The sequence below is a fragment of the Aaosphaeria arxii genome (genome assembly GCF_010015735.1).
Source record: "Aaosphaeria arxii CBS 175.79 unplaced genomic scaffold BU24scaffold_4, whole genome shotgun sequence".
In the NCBI taxonomy this organism is placed as follows: domain Eukaryota; kingdom Fungi; phylum Ascomycota; class Dothideomycetes; order Pleosporales; genus Aaosphaeria; species Aaosphaeria arxii.
Genome location: NW_022983477.1, coordinates 2,923,590 through 2,943,303, shown reverse-complemented (window position 1 = coordinate 2,943,303; position 19,714 = coordinate 2,923,590). Strand labels below are relative to the sequence as shown.

The window sequence follows — 19,714 nt, the reverse complement described above, 5'->3', positions numbered from 1 at the left end:
GAAGGCGACCACGTATTCTCGCTTATATACTTACTTTGTAATTGTAAAAAAATCCAAATGGCCGAGAATCATAGACGGGATGCCTTCATGACATTACCTTCCTATGGTGGCTAAAGTGTTACGACTCCAGGCTAGCATTAGCGCAGAACTTGACTCAATACGGTGATTGAATTGGATTTAATGCTGCCGGAGACTTTGAAAAATCAATGACACGAGAGATAAAGGCCAAATTACGAACCCGAGAGAGTATTCGGCGCAAGATATACGAGGGTGTACCAATCCTTTGACCGAACGGTATTGGAATCTTACGCCAGCAACAGTGGGCACGATGATACCATCCGTCATGGCGACATGATGATAAAGTCTGCGACCGCCCTTTGCGTAATCCGTGTCTTCAATTTGCTTTCTCTGTTTTTTTAGGAGCGATTTTGCCCTCAGTCCTCTAGAAATTCGTTCCATTACCGACATTATGACGCGCGTTCTCCTCACAGGCGGCAGTGGTTTCATTGCATCGCATGTACTCGACCTCCTTCTTAAGCGTGGATACTCTGTTGTCACCACTGTTCGCAGTCAAGACAAAGCCGACAAGATCAAGGCCTCCTACCAGAGCAATTATGACAACGGTCAGCTCGATTTCGCCATCGTACAAGACATAGCTCAATTAGGAGCTTTCGACCAGGCTGTCGTTTCTGAGCCTCCATTTGACGTTGTAGTCCACACTGCAAGCCCATGTCATTTCAACATTACAGATGTTAAGAAAGATCTACTCGACCCAGCAATGAATGGGACAGTCGGCATCCTGAAAAGTGTTAAAGCGCATGCTCCTTCGGTGAAGCATGTGGTTTATACATCATCTTTCTCTGCGATTATGAACCCTGGCAAAGGCGACTGGCCGGGTCACGCATTTTCAGAAGCCGACTGGAACCCGATAACTGAGGAAGAGGCATATAAGAGCCCACTAAATGGTTACCGAGGAAGTAAGACCTTCGCCGAACGAGCTGCGTGGGAGTTCATGGAGAAGGAGAAGCCAAACTTTACGTTCGCTACGATCAACCCTCCTGTCGTCGTTGGCCCAGTCGTGAGTGTTCCCAGAGTCTGCAGAGGCCGCTGATAGTGACTAACTGCGTTACAGATCCACAGCATTGATAGCCTCGACAAGCTCAATACTTCAAATCAAGGCGTATTGAAGGCTGCTTCCGGCAAATGGAAAGACGTGATACAACCCACCGGAGTGTATCTATGGGTTGATGTCCGTGACGTAGCCGAAGCACACATCCAGGCCTTTGAGAAACCCGAGGCCGCGAACAAGCGATTCTTCACCACTGCAGGTGTATATTCCAACAAGGAAATAGCCGCGATCATCAAGAAACACTTTCCGGAACTCAAAGATTTGGCGACCGAGTCAACACCAGGTGGAGACTATCCCGAGAGCAGTCGCGATGCGCTATACACATACAATAACAAGCGGACAGTAGACATCTTGGGGCTACAGTACATGGAGCTTGAGAGGTCCATCGTGGACACTGTGAAGTCATTTCAGGGCCTCGGTCTATAGCGAGTAGCTAAACAAATCAATTGAAAGTGACGGAGTCATAGACATTCCTCAAATCTTGCTAGCTACGCCTCAGGTGTGTTCATGGCCCTTGAACCATCGATGGGCGATCGTGATTGAATGTACTCAATGTTGCATGCAGGGATTAAAGTATTGCAAAGCGGAATATGATGTAGAGATAAGATTTATATTGAATGTTCGACTATGATCAACTTTTGATGATATTGGAATTGAATACATCTAAGACATGGTAGTTAGCACCTGTCTTCAATGTATCCTCTGGAAATGTAAAGTAAGGTTTGCAAGGAGTAAATCAGATTGTTGAGCTTGAACTTGGTTTGATACTTCATTGTCGAAGACTCGGAAGTTATCGTTTGAAGAGTTGATCATCATTAGAAATGCGAGGAAAGAGAATGTGTGCTTACATTACTGAACCTGTAGTTTGCCACCATTCGCTGCTTGAATGCTGATGATTCGGATCAAAACATATCGGTAGTGATTGTAGCACGTTACAGGTTATGGTGGCTTTGCGGTGCAACTGCAATCGCAATTACAATGGATGTAATAGCAGGTGAGAAAAAAAGAAGAGATGAGGGAACGAGTTTGGAGAAGAAGAAACTCGAAAAGCTCTGGCCAACGGCACGGTGTAACAGATTCACCGGCCGTAGTGCTGCCCCACCATCCGGGTGCCTCGTCCCTCACCAAGCCAGCACGTCAGGCACTGCGCTACAAACCCACCTCCTGCACTTCTTCAAACAGACATCCCATTGAGTCAATCGCCTTCCAATACAAGCTCTCACGAGTGTGCATTCGCCAAAAGCCATATACCCTTTCTATCCAAGTCTTCTGTTTCCACGCGATCAAAATGGCCGGTATGTTTGTTGCGACCGACCCCGCTCCATAAACATAAACAGTGCGCAATTTTTGCTAACAGACATCCAGAGTTCGAAACTATTGGCAGTACGTTACCCTTCTTTAACTACTATTTAATAGCCGCTTGCTCCAAACCTTCTGCGAACCATAAGACGGCAAACCTGAGATATCCAAATGTTGACCCGTGTTAGAGCAATTCGTTGAGTTCTACTACAAGACCTTCGATGAGAACCGCGCGAACCTCGCTGCTCTCTACGTGAGTATATTGGATGATTGGACAAGGCAATAAAGATATGCTGATGCTAGGTGCTGTAGCGCGACAACTCGATGCTCACATTCGAGCAACAGCCAGTGATGGGTACAGCTGGTATCGTTGAGAAACTCCAGGTAAGCTTCTGTGCGGTACTGAGGTGTCAGGAGACAACTAATGGTCATAGAACTTGCCCTTCCAGCAGGTAGTGCACCGTACCGATACCATCGACGCTCAACCCGCGGACGACGCAGGCGCTGGCATCTTGCTTTTGGTTACTGGAGCATTGCAGGTAAGTTGATTGCCCTGGACTCTTTGCACGCTCCTGGATCACTCATGGTACAATAGGTGGATGGTCAGGACAAGCCCATGAGCTTCACCCAAACTTTCCAGCTCAAGAAGGATGGCAACGGCCAATGGTTCGTCTTCAACGACCTTTTCCGACTCGTCTATCCCGCTGCATGAGCGTCTGCTCCCTGAATCTAGTACTTCATTTTCCTACACATAGCGCGAATGCAATAATGTGAGGAAGCGTGCAGAATGCCGTGCTGAAAAGATATTGGCATGCGACCTGTCTTTGATGCGTCGGCCAAAAGGTTTAGATAGTGGTGATTCCTGGGCCAATACCTCTACGTCATTGAGGAATCACTTTTTGTTTGTTCAGAAATCATTTTGGATTAAATCCAATCAAATATATCCCGAGACATCACATTTCCAATAATCTGAGGCTCAAGATGAGAACCTATATATATACATCCATATGGGGTTAACCGAGACTTATCCGCATTCCGGAGGTTAGCCCACGTGATACTCCGCATTGTACCCGGAATCCCTCTGTGGATAATGTCACATCCGGTCGAGCCCTTAACCGCATCAACTTGCCGAAACTCTTCTCCGTCCCTCTGCCTCGAGCTCAAGCTTTAGTTCGCTTCGAACACCATGCATTCTCCATCTTTATCCGCAACCTTTTGGCCTTTTCCGACCTTTCTTCACATATTAATGCTATCCGTTCCTTCAATTGGCGTTGTTTACTACTGAACATCTTCAACTTGGGAAAATGGCGGGTTTCGTACAGAAAGGTATCAAGAACATCCTCCAGAAGAACCCCAATGATGTGGTGTTCCTCTCCGCACTTCGAACGCCTATAACGCGAGCGAAGAAGGGTGGATTGCGGGATGCATACGATCACGAGTTGCTTGGTGCAGTACGTCTATCAATCTCATGTTCATTCTGCACGGAGTCCTAATTTCTTGTCTGTTTGGCAGGTTCTCAAAGCTACCATCACCCGATTCCCCAACCTCGACCCCGCAAAGATAGACGATGTATGCGTCGGAACCGTTCTTGCAGAACTGGGTGGATCCAAGGCTGGCCGTATGGCGGCAAATCACATCGGAATACCTACCACGACTTCCTTCAGTACTGTAAACCGTGCCTGTGCCTCGGGTCTCTCCGCCATTACATCGATAGCGAACTCGATTGCGGTGGGCCAGATCGATGTCGGAATAGCGGGAGGTATGGAGAGCATGACGAGGAACTATGGAAGCCGAGCAATTCCAACAGAGCTCTGGCCTGAACTGAAGGACAGCCCTGTCAAAGACGCAAGAGATTGTATAATGAACATGGGAATCACAAGCGAGAATGTCGCGGAGCGATATGGCGTCAGCCGAGCAGACCAGGATGCGCTCGCCGCTCAATCACAACAGCGGGCTGCCAAAGCTCAAGCATCCGGAGTTTTCGATGCGGAAATCGTCCCGGTGACGACACGCTGGATTGACCCAGAGGTTCCAGAGGATGTCAAGGAAATAACCGTAACAAAAGATGATGGTATCCGAGCCAACACAACCATTGAGAAGCTCTCCGCTATGAAGCCGGCCTTCAAACCCGATGGTGCCAGCACTGCCGGAAACAGCTCCCAAGTCTCGGACGGTGCATCGGCAGCTTTGATGATGCGACGTTCGACCGCGGCCACTCTTGGGTTAACCGACCAGATCATTGGCAAATGGGCCGGAACACAAGTTGTTGGTTGCAAGCCCGACGAGATGGGTATCGGACCAGCTCTAGCAATTCCTAAGCTCCTCGAATATACTGGCATCACCACCGATGATGTTGGAATCTGGGAGATCAACGAGGCTTTCGCAAGCCAGGCGCTTCACTGCATCCGGACGCTCGGTTTGGAGGGCCGCATGGACAAAGTCAATCCAAATGGCGGTGCCATTGCATTGGGCCATCCTCTCGGAGCAACAAGTGGAAGAATGTTGGCAACCTTGCTCAATGAGCTAGGACGAAGTGGCGAGCAAGTCGGCGTCATTAGCAAGTGCATCGGCACGGGAATGGGAATGGCAAGTTTGATTGTCAGGGAATAGAGCCAGTGTCAGACGTGATGATGAAAAAGATTAAATGAATCATGGGTCCCCAACTGTATATACAACCCCGGATGGTAGCCGTCGCAAAGAATCTTGAGTTAAGGTTTCGCGTATAAATGCCAATTCAGCAAAAGATTATCAATAACCAATCCAAAATATTTTACAAAAAAATACATCAATCTCCGCCTGTGCTCTTTTTGTTCTTCTTCTTGGATCTTTGGTTCAGAATCTCATCGAGATAGCTACCCGGCCTAGACACAGCTTTTCGAGATTTCGGCTTCGGCTTGAGTGCTTCAACGTCGTCATCGGACGTGGCCCGATCATCCTGCTGAGCCACTGTCTGGTTCGCTGGCGATGTCACTCCCTCTGAAAGCTCGTTCGCATCTGGCGTTTCTGAGGACACTGGGATTGTTTTTGACCTCTTGGATTTGAAATGTGCTGCTCTGCCCTCGTCCTCGTCCTCACTATCCTCTTTCTTAAGATATCTGGCTGGATTCTTTTGAGCATTGAGATTGGTTTTCGGCGCTTGTTTGGCAGCAATGTGCGCCTTAGCAGCCCTCTTTCCCATAAGCTGCTGTAGGAGCTTGTCATTTGACGTCAGAGTGCGACGCGTAAAACTACCATCCGCAACGTCTTTTGGAATCTTCCCTCCGACGCCAAGCCTAGTCAATTGTCAGGTACAATGTATGTTTATACACGATAATGACCGGGAGCGTACTGTTCGAATCCCGATTCTCTGTCTTCTAGTTCCGCTCGCTCTTCTTCCGCCTTTAACTTTTCCACATTAGGTTCTTCTGGCATAGACCCTAGCATGGCTGCCAGTGACTTTTGGTGTTTGGCCAATGCCAGATTGACCTTATTGAACAACACATCGCCTTCGTTATTCCTTTTTGACATTGTGCTGAATTTCCCTTCGGTTGCTCCTCCGATAATACTAACAAAGCCGTTTGGGCCGAGGTGCATATTAATGCGAGCGATAATATATAGTAGAGTTGAGACATTTTCGAGGCTAATCAAGCTAATCGTTTGGGTGCGAACGGGCTTGGCAAAACACCTCCGCAACCAACCTGCGACCTCTGAGGAAAGATATCATCAAGCTTCTACATCTACCCTCATCCTCCCAAGTCACCCCCTCATCCTGCTTTCTGTTTGTCTGTTCCGCAGACAACATGTACAAGCTTGCACGATCCCGGCCGCTCGCGAGCGCTCTCCGCGCTGTCGCTGTACGTTGCAATTCCCGCCAGAACGCTCACTGTGGCGCCTCTGACGCCAGTCTGCATGCAATTGAGATTGAAAAAATTGACAATTCGTAGGAGACCCCACTGAAGCGATCAGTGATCCAGCAGAGCAGAACTCTTGCTATCCATGAGTACAGGTCCGCGAACCTCCTCAAGACGGTACAGCTGCCCTCCCGAACAACCATACATTACCGAGGCCGCAGAGAATTCGACTGACCACACAATTCAGTATGGCATTGGTGTCCCCGCTGGTGATGTCGCCACCAACGCAGCGGAAGCAGAGAAAGTAGCCAAGTCGATCAGTATGCCATAATGCCCTCTGCAAGAGTTTATACGGAGCACTCCGAACTAACGGACACAAAGGCGGTGACGACATGGTTATCAAGGCACAAGTCCTTGCCGGAGGTCGTGGAAAGGGAACTTTCGACAACGGCTTCAAGGGCGGTGTCAGAGTTGTCTACTCGTATGGTAGCCGCTCAGCATGAAAATTGGTTGCGACTAACAGTACCCGTAGTCCCCGGGAAGCCTCGATTCTCGCAGACCAAATGATCGGTCACAAGCTCATCACCAAGCAAACTGGAGCCGCTGGACGTCTCTGCAACGCTGTCTACATTGTCGAGCGCAAGTTTGCTCGTCGCGAGTTCTACCTTGCTGTTCTTATGGACCGTGCCTCACAAGGACCCGTCATTGTCGCCTCGTCGCAAGGTGGCATGGACATCGAGGCCGTAGCCAAGGAGCACCCCGAGGCCATCATCACCACACCAATTGACATCCACACCGGTGTTACCGACGAAATCGCACGCAACATCGCCACCGAGCTTGGATTCTCCGAGCAATGCATCGAGGACGCCAAGGACACCATCCAGAAGCTCTACAAGGTCTTCATGGAGCGTGATGCCACCCAGATTGAGATCAACCCTCTCTCCGAGACCACCGACCACCAGGTTCTCGCCATGGATGCTAAGCTCAACTTCGATGACAACGCCGATTTCCGCCAGAAGGAGGTTTTCGACTGGAGGGATGTTTCCCAGGAGGATGCTGATGAGGTCAAGGCCGGCGAGTGGGGCTTGAACTTCATCAAGCTTGACGGTGACATTGGCTGCCTTGTCAATGGTGCTGGTTTGGCTATGGCTACTATGGATATCATCAAGCTCAACGGTGGTAACCCAGCCAACTTCTTGGATGTTGGTGGAGGTGCCACCCCCGAGGCCATCAAGCAGGCTTTCGAGCTCATCACTAGCGACCCCAAGGTCACTGCTATCTTCGTCAACATCTTCGGAGGTATCGTTAGGTGTGACGCCATCGCTAAGGGATTGATTTCCGTCGTTGAGAGCATGAACTTGAGAATCCCCATCATTGCTAGGTTGCAGGGTACCAACATGGAGCAGGCACACCAACTGGTGAGTACCATCATCTACCATCTCGATCTCGGGCTACTCCGGAGCCCCGATCTATTTTCGTGTGCAATGAAGCTAACTTATGAACCTTTCCCCATCTCCAGCTCAACGAGTCCGGCCTCAAGATCTTCTCCATCGACGACCTCCAGTCCGCGGCCGAGAAGTCGGTGCAGTTCTCCAAGGTTGTCAAGATGGCCCGTGACATTGACGTTGGCGTCGAGTTCACTCTCGGTATCTAAACCCTCAAATCATCATCACCGTCATCACCATCATCGTCTTTTTGATACCTTGATCATATCTCTTCCTCTTTGTACTTTGTGTCGTCGCCCGCGAGATTACTTTCAGGCTGACTCCTTTTTCCTTTGGGCTGAATCGAAGGCCGTTAGGGGCCCTCCTCCCTCCTTCTCCCTCTCACTCACACACAAACTCATACACCTTTGGAATGTCATACATATACGAATAGATAAAGGCTCGGCCGCTTCCCACACGCAAACACGCATGTAAACATGTACTATCGAGTATTCATACAGCCATCTAACCCATAGCAACTTCTCCTCTTGTCTTGTGATATCAAGAAACTATACTCATCATTCATCACCCCCAAACACCCGATTCCGATGTAGAAATGTCTACAGCAAGAATCCACCCAATGCCACAATCCCATCCACCAATGCAAAGAAACAGCTCCCCCGTCCCGTGCCTTAGTGTCCCGTTAAGCGAGGCGGCAGAATAGTCGTTTTGTGTGGACCCATTAACTATAAGTGCATTACGTGCTGATTGGACACAGCAACTACAATGAGCGTACACTGCCATGAATCGTCTTTTACATCATCTCCAAATATCTAATCGAGCGCGAATACAATCAGTAAAAAGTGCACAACTGTGCATAAGTACAACTTTTACATTCAATGCGAGATAGGTAGAGACGATCCATCTCAGGCGGGCTGTGAACAAGGCGAACCAGAGGACGTCAAACATCGATACAAAAGCACCGACTTATCCATCCCCTACGAATGTCAAATTCCACGCCGATGGAGATGTTCCTAGTTTCTAGTCAACATCGTGAATACGACGATACTTTGCGAAGTATACATATCTGGTGCAAGCCAGATGTGCAGAATAGGTCTTCAGCCCCAGATTCCCGCCCGTAGGAAACACTTCTCGAAGGGAACCCAAACATCAAATTCCTCCAACAATACAACCCACTCTATCCGTCAAATCCAGCACATACGACCAAAGGCCTGAGAAAGCGAGGAACCCCGTCCGATCTTCCATATCTAAGCTCCTGACCGGCCTGTTAGTAGCCACGTGGGTGACCAGTGGCGAATCCAGGCTGTTGTATGTCTTCTTTTTTTTGCCGAAGTGTTTGTTTGGGTCGAGTCAATTCGACGACAGTATAGGAGGGTTAGTTGAACAGAATGAGCACATACGACCAAAGGCACGAGAGAACGAGGAACCCCGTCTGATCTTCCATATCTAAGCTCCTGACCGGCCTGCTAGTAGCCACGTGGGTGACCAGTGGCGAATCCGGGCTGTTGTATGTCTCTTTTTTTTTGCTGATGTGTACGTATGTAATAAGAAGAGGATTGAATTCGTAGTGATATGTATGATCAGTTGATTGCGTCACTGCTATCTAGTTAGTATGAATAACGTATCATTCGTGGGCATACATACGATGCGATGCTCATGAAGCAAAGCGAGATAATTGAGACCAACCGTGATTGAGGTTGCCGAACGTGAGATTTAATTCGTACTTTGGTGATGAAACATCGTTTAGATTAGATTTGACCTCAGTACTGTTCTTACACGTCCCAAATAACCCTTCTTAAAAGGCCAGTCTCCACTTTCGAACTTTTACTATTGGAGGAACGAAGTGGCCTCACCTTTTATTAGGATCGTGTCCCCAATAGGCCAAAGCAGCCAGATGCTGTCCTTGGTAGCACGCACTTTAGGTACCTGGGCAAATTTCCAATACCAAAGCCATACGGCTCGATGCCATATGATACTGGTGATCTAGAAAAAGGCATGCAAGCTTCGCATGGATACATGGTGTGCCAGTGAAAGTCCATCAAAGCACCTAGGACACCCGAAGCAGAAGGGCGCTCGTTGGGGAGGACCTTCAACATACCGGCTATTAGGTGCCGAAAGGTGCTGTCAACCCTTGATGTCGCTTTGGAGTACTCGATTTGCCCAGGAAGACGTCCCTCATGGACAGTAATATGATATGCGCCATCTAGGATACCCGCAGGTGCTATCCGAGGGAAAAGGGCAACTAGAACCTCCAAGAACACACATCCGAGAGAGAATATGTCTGCAGACCTATTTCGGTCACCCCAGTCCGCGACTTCGGGTGCACAATATCGTCTAGTGAACGATCCTGGGTTGTCACCTGTAGTGCTTTGTGCTTCCAGGAACTCTCTCGATATTCCGAAGTCGGTGTATAAAACGTGTCCATCGTGGACTAGAATGTTCTGCGGCTTGATATCTTTATGTCGTACTCCTTGTCCATGCATGAAAGCCAATCCGGAGGCAAGACATCCAAAAGCGCGATTCAGCACAGCAACGTGATGTAACTGAGACGCTGCATTTCCCCAGTCTCGATGATGTGCTAGAAAATCTGCTAAATTCCCTCCATCTGCGACTGGTGATACGATAAGGACAAGATCGCGTCTCGTCGTGTACGTTGCGAACAGCGTCGTGGTATGTGGGTGGTCGCCGAGTCGTCGCATAACTTTGACTTCGTTATGGAACTGCTCTCTCAACCTCTTGCGATCTCGATACGAGATGTCCCTTAAGGTCTTACGTGCATAGACCAACCCTGTGTTCATATCCTGGACCCTTTCTACGATTGCACTGCCTCCAGAACCTAGATTCTCGATGTGTTGGTACGGGAGCGACTTCACATCGATGTCATCTAGCTCTAGATCCGATCCTTCTGTAATCTCAAGATAGGGCGATTGCCCGAGGAATCTCCAGAGACTCTGCATCACGTAGACGACCGGATCGTTCGTTTTTGACTCGTTGTTCACTTGTTCAACGATGACGTACACACATATCCAGCTCAAATAGAGGTCTAATTGACGTTAGCATTGAATAAGTTCCGTTCGTACATCATGAATTTTCAGACTAACAGTTTGTACGATCTTAAGTGTCCCTTGACAGCATAGCTCAGCCTTGCGTGGTACCAGGACGGATGCAAGCAACGTAGTCGATAACACCTAAAGGAGTAGTCTTGTAGTAAGATGGATGCCTGAATGATAGTTTAACATCAATAGATGCTGGACATCAGAAATACTATGCGGAGATCCAGCACAAAGGAAGAAGATGGAGGGGGTTGTGGGGTTTTGGGCAGGCTGAGCCCAAAATCCCAATACAGGTTCAATCGGCGATTGGATAGGTTGCCGATGTGACGTGCCAGTCAGTTTCAAGCATTTCGAGATCGAGCTCACCGGATGAAACCCTTATCTCTCTTGCATGCCGTCATAGCAATTTAGCACACTCTTCTCTAGCTGCCGGGTCTTCATGCATTTTTAGAGCAGAGCAGTTCATGTGAAGCTCACTCTCAGCAACCATTCTGTACTTCTCAATAATTCCTGTAGTTTTATTGTGTTGTTCTTTGTGATGCATCGCTCGAGGTCTCGTTTGGAAAGGGCAACATCGGTGGATTATCTTGGCTCACATTTTGAGAGGACTATGATCTTCTGTGTGATTTGCAAGCTAGTGTTTGTTTATTTATCCAACATGCCGTTCGCAGTTTCCTCAACTTATACTCGGAAGATGTGAAAGTTAATCATTGGTAGCTCTTCCCTTACACACAATCTGGCACCATTGGGAAGCCAACAGACTCATAATTATGACCGGTAAACTAATTAACATCACAACCGGCCTCAAGGAGCTAACACTGATTCACAGTTGTCACCATGTCACAGAGACCGCAGCAAAAAAAAACCACATAGAAAGCATCTTCATCTATTCCGTCCCCATTTCACACTCATCCCTATGGGGCGTGAGGAACAATTATAATACACAGCACCCCTCCTCTCCTCCTCATTCAGTAGTGCAGAAAATCGGGAGGAGTTCCTAGTCGAATACTACTGGTTATAGACTATGGACTCCCCATCTGCCTTTGCCCCCCAAGGACGAAAGCACCGCTAAAATGCCACAGTAGATCAGATCGCACACTCTCGAGTACTCGAGCCCTCCACCGCCGGAAAAGAATTGAAAAAAGGAAAAGACCTAGGCACCCGAATACCACGCATGCCCTAAGGGGAATAAAGAGAAAAATGTCATTTGATGCTTGTGTGGAATTCCCTTTGAAAAAAAAAACACCTTGCTACTCCAGGAGGAACGAGCACTGTCGTTTGAAACCGATGAATGTAATACTACCAAGAAGCAAAGGGAAGGATGTGATATGGATCACCAGAAACTACACCAACCGATGTAGTGCTGGCACAGATTCTCCAAGTTTGTGGCCTCCTTGATGAGACGATCGACCTGAGCGTAGACATTCAACTCCTCTCCGGGCTTGAAGTCGCGGCCAGTCAGCTTCTCCTTGATGCGAGAGAGCACTTGCAGGGCGCGAGCGTTTTGGACCTCCTTGGCTTCGGCATCATTGGGAGGTGCGACACTGGATCGGTGGCGGCCGCGCACAAGAGAGCTCATGTGCTCAGCATCGCCGATGATAGATTGTCGGCGCTCAGAGGGGAAGTTGGGTTCGGGCGGCGACTCGCGGTTGCCGAGTCTCCATGTGAGCAGTGGATCGTGGATGAACTATTTCATGTTAGCATTGAGTCAAAAGATCATAAGGAAGTATAGACTTACAGCTTCAAGGACAGCCATGACAGACTCCTTGTTATTACGCAACACCCGCATTACATGCTCACATGTGGTCCTGTAGCTTCCTTCGATGTTGCTGACTTCCATAGCGTACGTCAACATTCGAGTAAGACGGAACGGCACTCGTTCAGGGTACTTCTCACGGTGCATGGCAACCTCGAAACAGTCACCAAAATCGATATGAACAATCTTTCCAGTGACTCGGTCAAGCATTAGATTGGAAGGATGACGATCTCCCAAGCCAAGGATATAACCGACCATTGACATGACTGCGAGGGACCGGGTGTAGTTTGTTCTACGGTCAAGCCAAGCTTCGGAACTCTTGCTCTTGAGCCATAGGACCCGGTACAAATCTTGACCAGTTGTGTTGTCCAGTGCATAACCGAACACTTCCACTTTCTGCATAAGAGTGAGGCAGTCATAGTCAGGAGCCATCTGGAGCATGATACGGTGCTCAATGTTTAGGAGAATCTTTCGACTGTCACGGTATTCTCTGATGAGGACATGGAGTGTGTCGCTGTTGGGCACGAAGCCGAGGAGTCCAGATTGTGTGGACAGTGGAATGGCAGAGTAGCGTGCAATGTTCAAATGACGCTTGCGGCTCTCCGTGTCGTTCATGAGGAGGGTGTTACAGAGGCCGAAAAGTTGCATGACACGTTCATCCTGTCGTATATCTTCATGACCCTTCAAGATATGGGTGTGGGCCTTGCCGTCGTTACCCCTCATTTCCAATTTCCTTGGTCTTTGCTTCGACTGAATCACTGTAGCAACGGGATCGAAGGAGGCAATGCGAATAATCGGCTTGCCAACTTGATACGTTCCGGGAACAGCCAGCTCTAGATCATGTGCGTCTTTCAACTTAGGCGAGACGTACTGAAGCTCTAGGCTCATGAGTGATGGCAATTGGCGAGCAATCTTGCGGAAGACCTGGTAGTACAGATCCCAAGCTTGATTGAGATCGCCCATCTCGCCAGACGTACGGAAAGTATTGCACCAGTCACGAGCCTCTTGTAGCTCTCGACCAAACGACTGAATGAAAGATATCTCCCTAAGTGTCTCTGGGCCTTTGTCGAGCATTGCGTGCAGAGGTGCGAGCACGGCAAACATGCCGTCTACGTTGTGGTCGCCGAAGTAAAGCCTGGATGCTTCCTCTAGACCTTCGTGCCATTGCTCGTGCCACAAAACGGCGATACGAATAAGCTCCGTGCTGACAAGATCGGCCTGTTCTACAAGCTTGGGAGAGTGTTCTCGCATGGCCTCCATTAGCTCCTTTGCTGATCGCTGGCGACGTGATACATCGGACTTCATGGACACAGTCAAAGGGAAGACCAGAGCTTGGGGATGTGCTTTGCCGACTTCGACCAAGAGTTGATGGATGGACTGTCGAACGGTAGGATTTGGCTGATTGATACGAGCAAGCAATTGTGGAATGACTTCAAGCCAGGTGTCAATCGGGACGGTCTTAGTGCCCTCGGCGATTGTACGATTGACTTCTGGCAGTCCACCGTGGCTGAACCACAGCGTAAGGAGACGAAGAGTATCCTGCAGTGAGCTCGTAGATGACAAAGCAATAGACTTGAAGAAGCCTTGTATGGCGGGGACGACGTGGTCGTGAACAACATTCGGCGGAATCTCCGTTGTCTCACGATCGGCCTTAGACGTCATGGAATTGACGACCTCGAAGTTGGCCAGAGCCCATGCATGCCAGGCCTTGTACCAGCCTTGGTTGTATCGCGTTGCAGCAGCGTAGGCAGATAGAATCTCATGGACTTGATCATGGTCCCATTCGCCGTGGTACAGGTCAGCCTGCCAATCACCCTGCTTGAGGTAGCATTTGGCTAGGAGGCGGTGGCATTCCGCGAGTTCAGCCGGCGACCCTCCAGCGCCCGAATTGGTGAGCAAACTGGATCCATTCAGGCCGTTGATACCGTTAGCAGCGGCGAAAGGATTCATAGAATTGGCAGCATTGCCATTGGCCATCGCATTCATGCCGTTGATTCCATTGATTCCATTCATACCATTAATCCCGTTCATTCCATTCATTCCATTCTGCATCATGGGGTTCTGTGCAGCGCGTGCTCTCATAGCGAGGTCTTCGGACAGTCGGGACGTGAAATCCTTCAGAGACTCTAGGGCTTCTCCTTTGTGAACTCCACCAGCTGCTACCCACATGAACTTATAGGTTGCGTATGATACAGGCCATGGTATCTCGTGAGCATGCTCCCGAACATGAGTGAAGATGTTACCTCCATCGATGCCTAACAGCTTCTGGAGGGCCTTTTCTGCTAGTGTAGGGCGCTCGTTCTTGCGGCAGAGGTTCGTGTATTTGATCCACATCTCCATGCTCTCCTCTGGGCTGATGACTAGTTGTCGAACCTTCATCATTCGCTGCCAGACTTCGGGGTTGGGCTGGAGACCCTTGAGACGTTTCATCCAGGTAGCGCGCATACTGGCCTTCTTCTCTTCGTTGTTTTCGCACTGCTTGTATTGGATGATCTCCTCCAACTCGGCCATCATCTGCACACGGATCATAGGGAGGTAGGCTCGCTGGTAGGATTCACCAAGCAACGAGCTCAGCTCGGTATCAAGACCCTTCCGGGCTTTGCTGATTTCTTCTGCGGCCACTTCGAAGCGGTTGTTGTGGATATTGAGAATGGATGCGAAGAAAGCTCTATCGGGTGATTGCTCCTTCATGACAGCCAAATAGGCGTCCATGTCCGCAAACTTGGCCAGACCCCATGCGGCAGTCGCTGCGAGAGGTGCGATGGCTTTGCGGTATTCTTGAGAAGCGTTCGCCCACTTCTCCTTTGAGAGGCTTGATAGTAGGTCCCATTCACCGAGGGCGTGCAAGCAACGCATTTTACCCATCGTGATTTCAAATGAGTCAGGATCGTCTTTCTCTTTTCGCTGGTACGATTGCAGCGCCTCTTCCCATTTATGCAGCTTTTCGAACCATGTCTCTTTCAGCTCTACGTCTTGGTAACCTTGAGCTTTTCGCAGGATACCAAAAGCGGCGTCAGTCTGTTGTAGTTGGTTGTTGATGCTGATGAGTGCTTCTACTGCACTGGCATTTTGCTCGGCGTTGAACTCAAGTTCCTTGTAGTGCAGCGCCTTTGCGAAGGCATGGCATTTTCCAGCATACATGCCCAGGATCCGCACATCGATAGGCAAGGCCTTGTCATCGTGCTCCATAAACTCGGCCAAATTGAGTAGAATCTGGAGAATTTCGGGAGGGATGTTGGGAGAAGTGAGCGCAGTTTCAATCGAACGCACCAGCTCCTCCTGATATTGATCGTACAATTCAGTCCAGCATGAAACGAAGGCAGAATTGAAGAGGCTGCGTGCGATCGGATTGTAAATACTAGCAAGTGGTGTGCATGCTCGGAGTGCCTGTTGTGGTGACTCTCGAAGCAACTCAATGGAGAATCGCCTCATCCATTCCACCCAATCTTCTTTGGTGGTTTTCGACGACGCTTCCCATGCCTGCTTCAAGTGCTGTTGATTGACAGCCAATTTCTTGGTAAGAATTTCGGCCGGATTGAGGTCTTCGTCATCCTCCCCGTATCGCTCGCCTGGGCTCAAATCTTGTGGAAGAGATTCTCCCTTTTGTAGCTTGGACACAATGAGAGAATAGTTGGAGTGAGGTACTTTGCTCTTCTCCAATATCTTGTTCACAGTCGGAACAAAGTGGGTATAGTCAGGTCCCAACTGGTAAACGAGAGCGCAAAGTGTCTCCAAAGCGGTGGTTTTCAGTGAAGACTCCGAGCCTGCAAGGACACGGCACAACGGATGAATGATCCGCGCTGCGAACTCAGAAATGTTAACTTGTTTAGACAAACGACCAAGGGTCTCAATAGCCTGTCTGCGGATGGCCGTAGGCTGACCAGATTTGTCAAACATGCGGATGATCACAGGAATGATCAGATGCATGTATTCTTCGGCACTGGAACCGAAAACCAAGAATGCGTGCAATACCTTCTCTGAAGGTAGGCGCTTCCCAGTTTGATCGGCGTCCAAGACACTTAGCATGAGCGGGAGTACATCCGCTAAGTACACCTTGAACTCTCCTTCCAAGGAGCGAGCTATGGATTCGATAAGGGATAGAATGGTGGCTTGGAGATTTGGGTTCGGCTCCCAGAAATCTTGGATAGCCTTGAGAATGTCCCTGAGATACGGGCGAATGTGCTGGCGGACGATCTTAACAAGACCGCTGAGTTGGTTGAAGTAGCCCTCTACACGTCCCACAGGCGCTCCTCGAATGACTGTCAAAAAGCCCGGAACGACCTGGTTCAAGAAAGGAACACACTTGAGACCCATAGTCGCATAGATGTTCATAACAGCGTCGACAATAGCGCTGTGGTATTGCGCAAGGGAGTTGTCCTTCAGCAATGACATCAAAGTGCTAATGACAATAGTAGGATAGTACTCTTCATTGGACGGTGTGACGCCTTGCATGATCAAAGACACATCGGTAACTGCCTGGGACTCGGCGATCAAGTGTTTATCTGGCGATTGCTCGATGATCTTCTGGTACTCGTCGGGGTCGAGAGCTCCCAATGTTCCCATTAACCGGACTGTTTCGCGTCGAAGCTCGCCTTCTGGCTCGGCTTTGACGATGGTCATGAGTATGTTCATAAGCTCAGGATAGTCGCGGTAGGGTTCCATGACATAGCCTGCGTTGGTGGCAATCTGGCCCAGAGTTCGTAGAGCCGAAAATCGTTTTGAATTCGACCCCAGATCCTGCATGAATTCGAGTATGATTGGCATGATTTCGGGGATGTATTTCGTCATATTCTCACCACCAACCGTGGCTAGGTCTCCGATGGCCTTTATAGTTGTGGACGCAACTTCTGGATTAGAGTCTCTTGTTTTTGGTAACAAGACAGAGACAATCGGATCCACCAAAGGTTTGATCAGATAATCAGCTGCCCCGACAAGATGACTGATTAGTTTTGCGCTCTCCTCTTTATTCCTAGGGCTATTCGAGTATTGCACTTCGGTCAGAAGTTGGAGAAGAACCTTGCGGAGTGAAGGGAAAACATAGGCTGGGTTGATTCGTGTAAGTCGACCAATGATCGACATGGCAGCCTCACGGATCGCAAAGACCTCATCATTCAGAGCAAGGAATAAGGTTCTGACATTGTCAGCCTTTCCTAGATGACGATCAAACCGAGCGTCGAGGGCCATGAGAACCTCCCAACGGATCTCGGGGTCAATGTCACCAACGCCAACGGTGAGCAATTTCTCGATTATATCTCCGACAACCTTGGTTGCGTGCATGCTTGTCTGATGTACGATCGGGTCCTTAACGAAGAGCTGACAGCAGGTCAAAGCCGCGCGCTTTCGGATCTCAGTATTATCGGCTTCGACGTAGCGAATGGCAACATCGCGGACGAATTCGTTCAGAAGATGGCCCGTGAAGTCGAAGCTGCCTAATGTGTGGAGGGCAAGTGCAATTTCTTGCTCCTTTGCCTGAATGATTGTGGGGTCTTTGTGATCGCGCGTCCAGATTTGAGGTGGTTGTGATCCTTGATAAGGGTTACCCAAAGGCAAGAAGTGTCGACCAGCGAGAATCTGGCTCAAGAGGTCAAGCAACTTTTCTTGGATGATAGGTCGACAAGGAGGAACGTAATGCGCCATATCGACAAGAGCTTGGAACAAGGAATCGCTGAGGCCACATGAGAACATGGGATCTAGGAGTCGTTCGACGTTTTTGCTTAACGCTTGACCAACGGCAGCAGCAACCATGCTAAGACATGAGAAGATAGGAGCTTCGTTGATTGCGATTTTGTTTCGTGCTTTAGCCGCAAGACCCTCTTGGATAAAACCTAAGATTCCGTCGATATATGGCGCAATAGCAACGCCCACGGCATTCGCGATTTGCCCAATAGCAAGGAAAGCCTTGTCCCGGTCGCGGTCCTTCCGGATAAGGCCTTGGAGGTGTAGCATACATTGGTGGAGATACTTGGTGGCGAAATCGGTCGGTGAATAGCTTGCTAAGATAGGAATGATAAGAACCACTTCTCTTCTAACAAGACCGTCGCGGTGGTCACGATATTTCAAGACTGTCTCGGCAGTCTCCCTGTACTTCTGCTCGCCCAAGAACATGGCGCTCTTATGCAATAGCTCCTTCATCGTAAGCAAGGATCCGTGTATAGCTTCGTTCGTGTTTATTTGGAACCCCTTAAGTATCTCATCATACACTCTTCCAAACCACTGTGCTCGCAGTTGTGAATCTCGAGGAGATATGATCTCGAAACACGCGCTGATTGCCTCGGCGGCGGATTCACGGATGAGCACTTTGGGATCTCGAAGTGCGACCCAGATGACCTCGAAGATTTGCGCAATCCACTGATACATGAGAGTTGGCGAGTTCTTGGAGAGTTCCCGGATGATCAATACGGCAGCGAAGCGGCGGTTCTCGGTACGCTCTAGCTGGAGCCATTCCAGGGCAGCTTTGACCTCGGCCTCGACGAGTTCTGCGGTCAGTGTTCCACCAGGCTTTGCTAACCTTCCTAGTGTCTTCGCTGCAACTATCATGGCGGCATAGTCGTTGCCTCGCATGATACTTCGCAGGTAGCTTGCGAAGCGGGTCGTCTTCTGGCCCGCATCGTCGCCTTTGAAATCCACCAGGGCATTAAGGGCGTGGAGACCGCCGATGCGGTCATTCGAATCGCTACCGTTTACGATGAGGGCGGATATTCGGAGGTTGACTTCGCTATAGAAGTTCTGGAAGACGCTGGGTGCGAGCTCTGTGTGACAGCATTAATCCAAAGAGAGGCGGGCGGGGAAGGCATGCTAATTCGTTCACCCACCTCGGTGCGCAGCTTCAACTGTCAAGCGCAATTGTAGAGCTGACTTCTGTCGGGCATCATCATTTCTAGTTTTCGTCAATCAGAATTAACATCCACAGTATTGAAGGGGTAGCTACTTACTTTGAGCGGAGGTCCTGCACGACGCGCTCTAAGCTCGCTGTAGAGGGAGCAGGTGCCGCCATAATGTCGACTTCACCTGAGGCGCGAGGCGAGGGATAAGGAAAGCTTTCGGGCTTCCATAGACAGTGGTGTGAGGAGGTAACGGAACGGGGGCGAGATTCAAAGGGAATTAATGTCTATGTTGACGTTGGGTCGGTCGTTGCGCACAGCTATACTGGTCACCGCGGACCCGATAGGGACTAGTGGGTGCCACGTGATATCGATCACCGC

At 49.5% G+C, this 19,714-nt stretch overlaps 7 protein-coding genes across 7 annotated transcripts; 4 read left to right on the top strand and 3 right to left on the bottom strand.

Annotated features, from left to right (window-relative positions):
* The first annotated feature begins 223 nt into the window (after positions 1-223).
* Positions 224-1,586, top strand: BU24DRAFT_450826 (NAD(P)-binding protein). Its single transcript, XM_033531054.1, has 2 exons — positions 224-1,078; positions 1,133-1,586. Exons 1-2 carry the CDS (start codon positions 470-472, stop codon positions 1,553-1,555), a joined length of 1,032 nt encoding a protein of 343 aa, XP_033384615.1. The 5' UTR covers positions 224-469; the 3' UTR covers positions 1,556-1,586.
* Positions 1,587-2,302: 716 nt separating this feature from the next.
* On the top strand, positions 2,303-3,222 carry BU24DRAFT_422614 (nuclear transport factor 2). The gene is made up of 6 exons (XM_033528032.1): positions 2,303-2,424; positions 2,495-2,512; positions 2,617-2,681; positions 2,741-2,812; positions 2,863-2,967; positions 3,024-3,222. The coding sequence occupies exons 1-6, from the start codon at positions 2,418-2,420 to the stop codon at positions 3,138-3,140; spliced, it is 384 nt and encodes a 127-aa protein (XP_033384614.1). The 5' UTR covers positions 2,303-2,417; the 3' UTR covers positions 3,141-3,222.
* A 320-nt stretch (positions 3,223-3,542) lies between these two features.
* Positions 3,543-5,188, top strand: BU24DRAFT_370187 (3-ketoacyl-CoA thiolase B). Its single transcript, XM_033524423.1, has 2 exons — positions 3,543-3,879; positions 3,941-5,188. Exons 1-2 carry the CDS (start codon positions 3,733-3,735, stop codon positions 5,036-5,038), a joined length of 1,245 nt encoding a protein of 414 aa, XP_033384613.1. The 5' UTR covers positions 3,543-3,732; the 3' UTR covers positions 5,039-5,188.
* Positions 5,189-5,213: 25 nt separating this feature from the next.
* Positions 5,214-5,935, bottom strand: BU24DRAFT_462446 (uncharacterized protein; the record flags this gene model as incomplete). Its single annotated transcript, XM_033532014.1, has 2 exons — positions 5,214-5,700; positions 5,757-5,935. The coding sequence occupies 2 exons, from the start codon at positions 5,933-5,935 to the stop codon at positions 5,214-5,216; spliced, it is 666 nt and encodes a 221-aa protein (XP_033384612.1).
* A 272-nt stretch (positions 5,936-6,207) lies between these two features.
* On the top strand, positions 6,208-7,912 carry BU24DRAFT_433366 (succinate-CoA ligase; the record flags this gene model as incomplete). Its single annotated transcript, XM_033529967.1, has 6 exons — positions 6,208-6,261; positions 6,352-6,435; positions 6,506-6,578; positions 6,640-6,739; positions 6,791-7,676; positions 7,778-7,912. 6 exons carry the CDS (start codon positions 6,208-6,210, stop codon positions 7,910-7,912), a joined length of 1,332 nt encoding a protein of 443 aa, XP_033384611.1.
* Positions 7,913-9,621: 1,709 nt separating this feature from the next.
* Positions 9,622-11,157, bottom strand: BU24DRAFT_409388 (kinase-like protein; the record flags this gene model as incomplete). Its single annotated transcript, XM_033525914.1, has 4 exons — positions 9,622-9,686; positions 9,802-10,746; positions 10,859-10,923; positions 11,123-11,157. The coding sequence occupies 4 exons, from the start codon at positions 11,155-11,157 to the stop codon at positions 9,622-9,624; spliced, it is 1,110 nt and encodes a 369-aa protein (XP_033384610.1).
* A 472-nt stretch (positions 11,158-11,629) lies between these two features.
* On the bottom strand, positions 11,630-19,625 carry BU24DRAFT_370182 (uncharacterized protein). Its single transcript, XM_033524422.1, has 4 exons — positions 19,445-19,625; positions 19,325-19,389; positions 12,495-19,261; positions 11,630-12,443 (listed from the first exon to the last, which is right to left on the bottom strand). Exons 1-4 carry the CDS (start codon positions 19,504-19,506, stop codon positions 12,090-12,092), a joined length of 7,248 nt encoding a protein of 2,415 aa, XP_033384609.1. The 5' UTR covers positions 19,507-19,625; the 3' UTR covers positions 11,630-12,089.
* Between the last annotated feature and the right edge of the window lie 89 nt (positions 19,626-19,714).

Bases quoted from the DNA above. Each gene is read 5' to 3' on its own strand.
- BU24DRAFT_370182 (XM_033524422.1), bottom strand. From the start codon at position 19,506: ATGGCGGCACCTGCTCCCTCTACAGCGAGCTTAGAGCGCGTCGTGCAG. The intron at 19,262-19,324 runs GTGGGTGAACGA...GCTGTCACACAG, and splicing joins AGTTGAAGCTGCGCACCGAG to AGCTCGCACCCAGCGTCTTC. The intron at 12,444-12,494 runs GTAAGTCTATAC...AACATGAAATAG, and splicing joins TCATGGCTGTCCTTGAAGCT to TTCATCCACGATCCACTGCT.
- BU24DRAFT_370187 (XM_033524423.1), top strand. From the start codon at position 3,733: ATGGCGGGTTTCGTACAGAAAGGTATCAAGAACATCCTCCAGAAGAAC. The intron at 3,880-3,940 runs GTACGTCTATCA...TCTGTTTGGCAG, and splicing joins ATCACGAGTTGCTTGGTGCA to GTTCTCAAAGCTACCATCAC.
- BU24DRAFT_422614 (XM_033528032.1), top strand. The intron at 2,813-2,862 runs GTAAGCTTCTGT...TAATGGTCATAG, and splicing joins GTATCGTTGAGAAACTCCAG to AACTTGCCCTTCCAGCAGGT. The intron at 2,968-3,023 runs GTAAGTTGATTG...ATGGTACAATAG, and splicing joins TGGTTACTGGAGCATTGCAG to GTGGATGGTCAGGACAAGCC.
- BU24DRAFT_450826 (XM_033531054.1), top strand. From the start codon at position 470: ATGACGCGCGTTCTCCTCACAGGCGGCAGTGGTTTCATTGCATCGCAT. The intron at 1,079-1,132 runs GTGAGTGTTCCC...ACTGCGTTACAG, and splicing joins CTGTCGTCGTTGGCCCAGTC to ATCCACAGCATTGATAGCCT.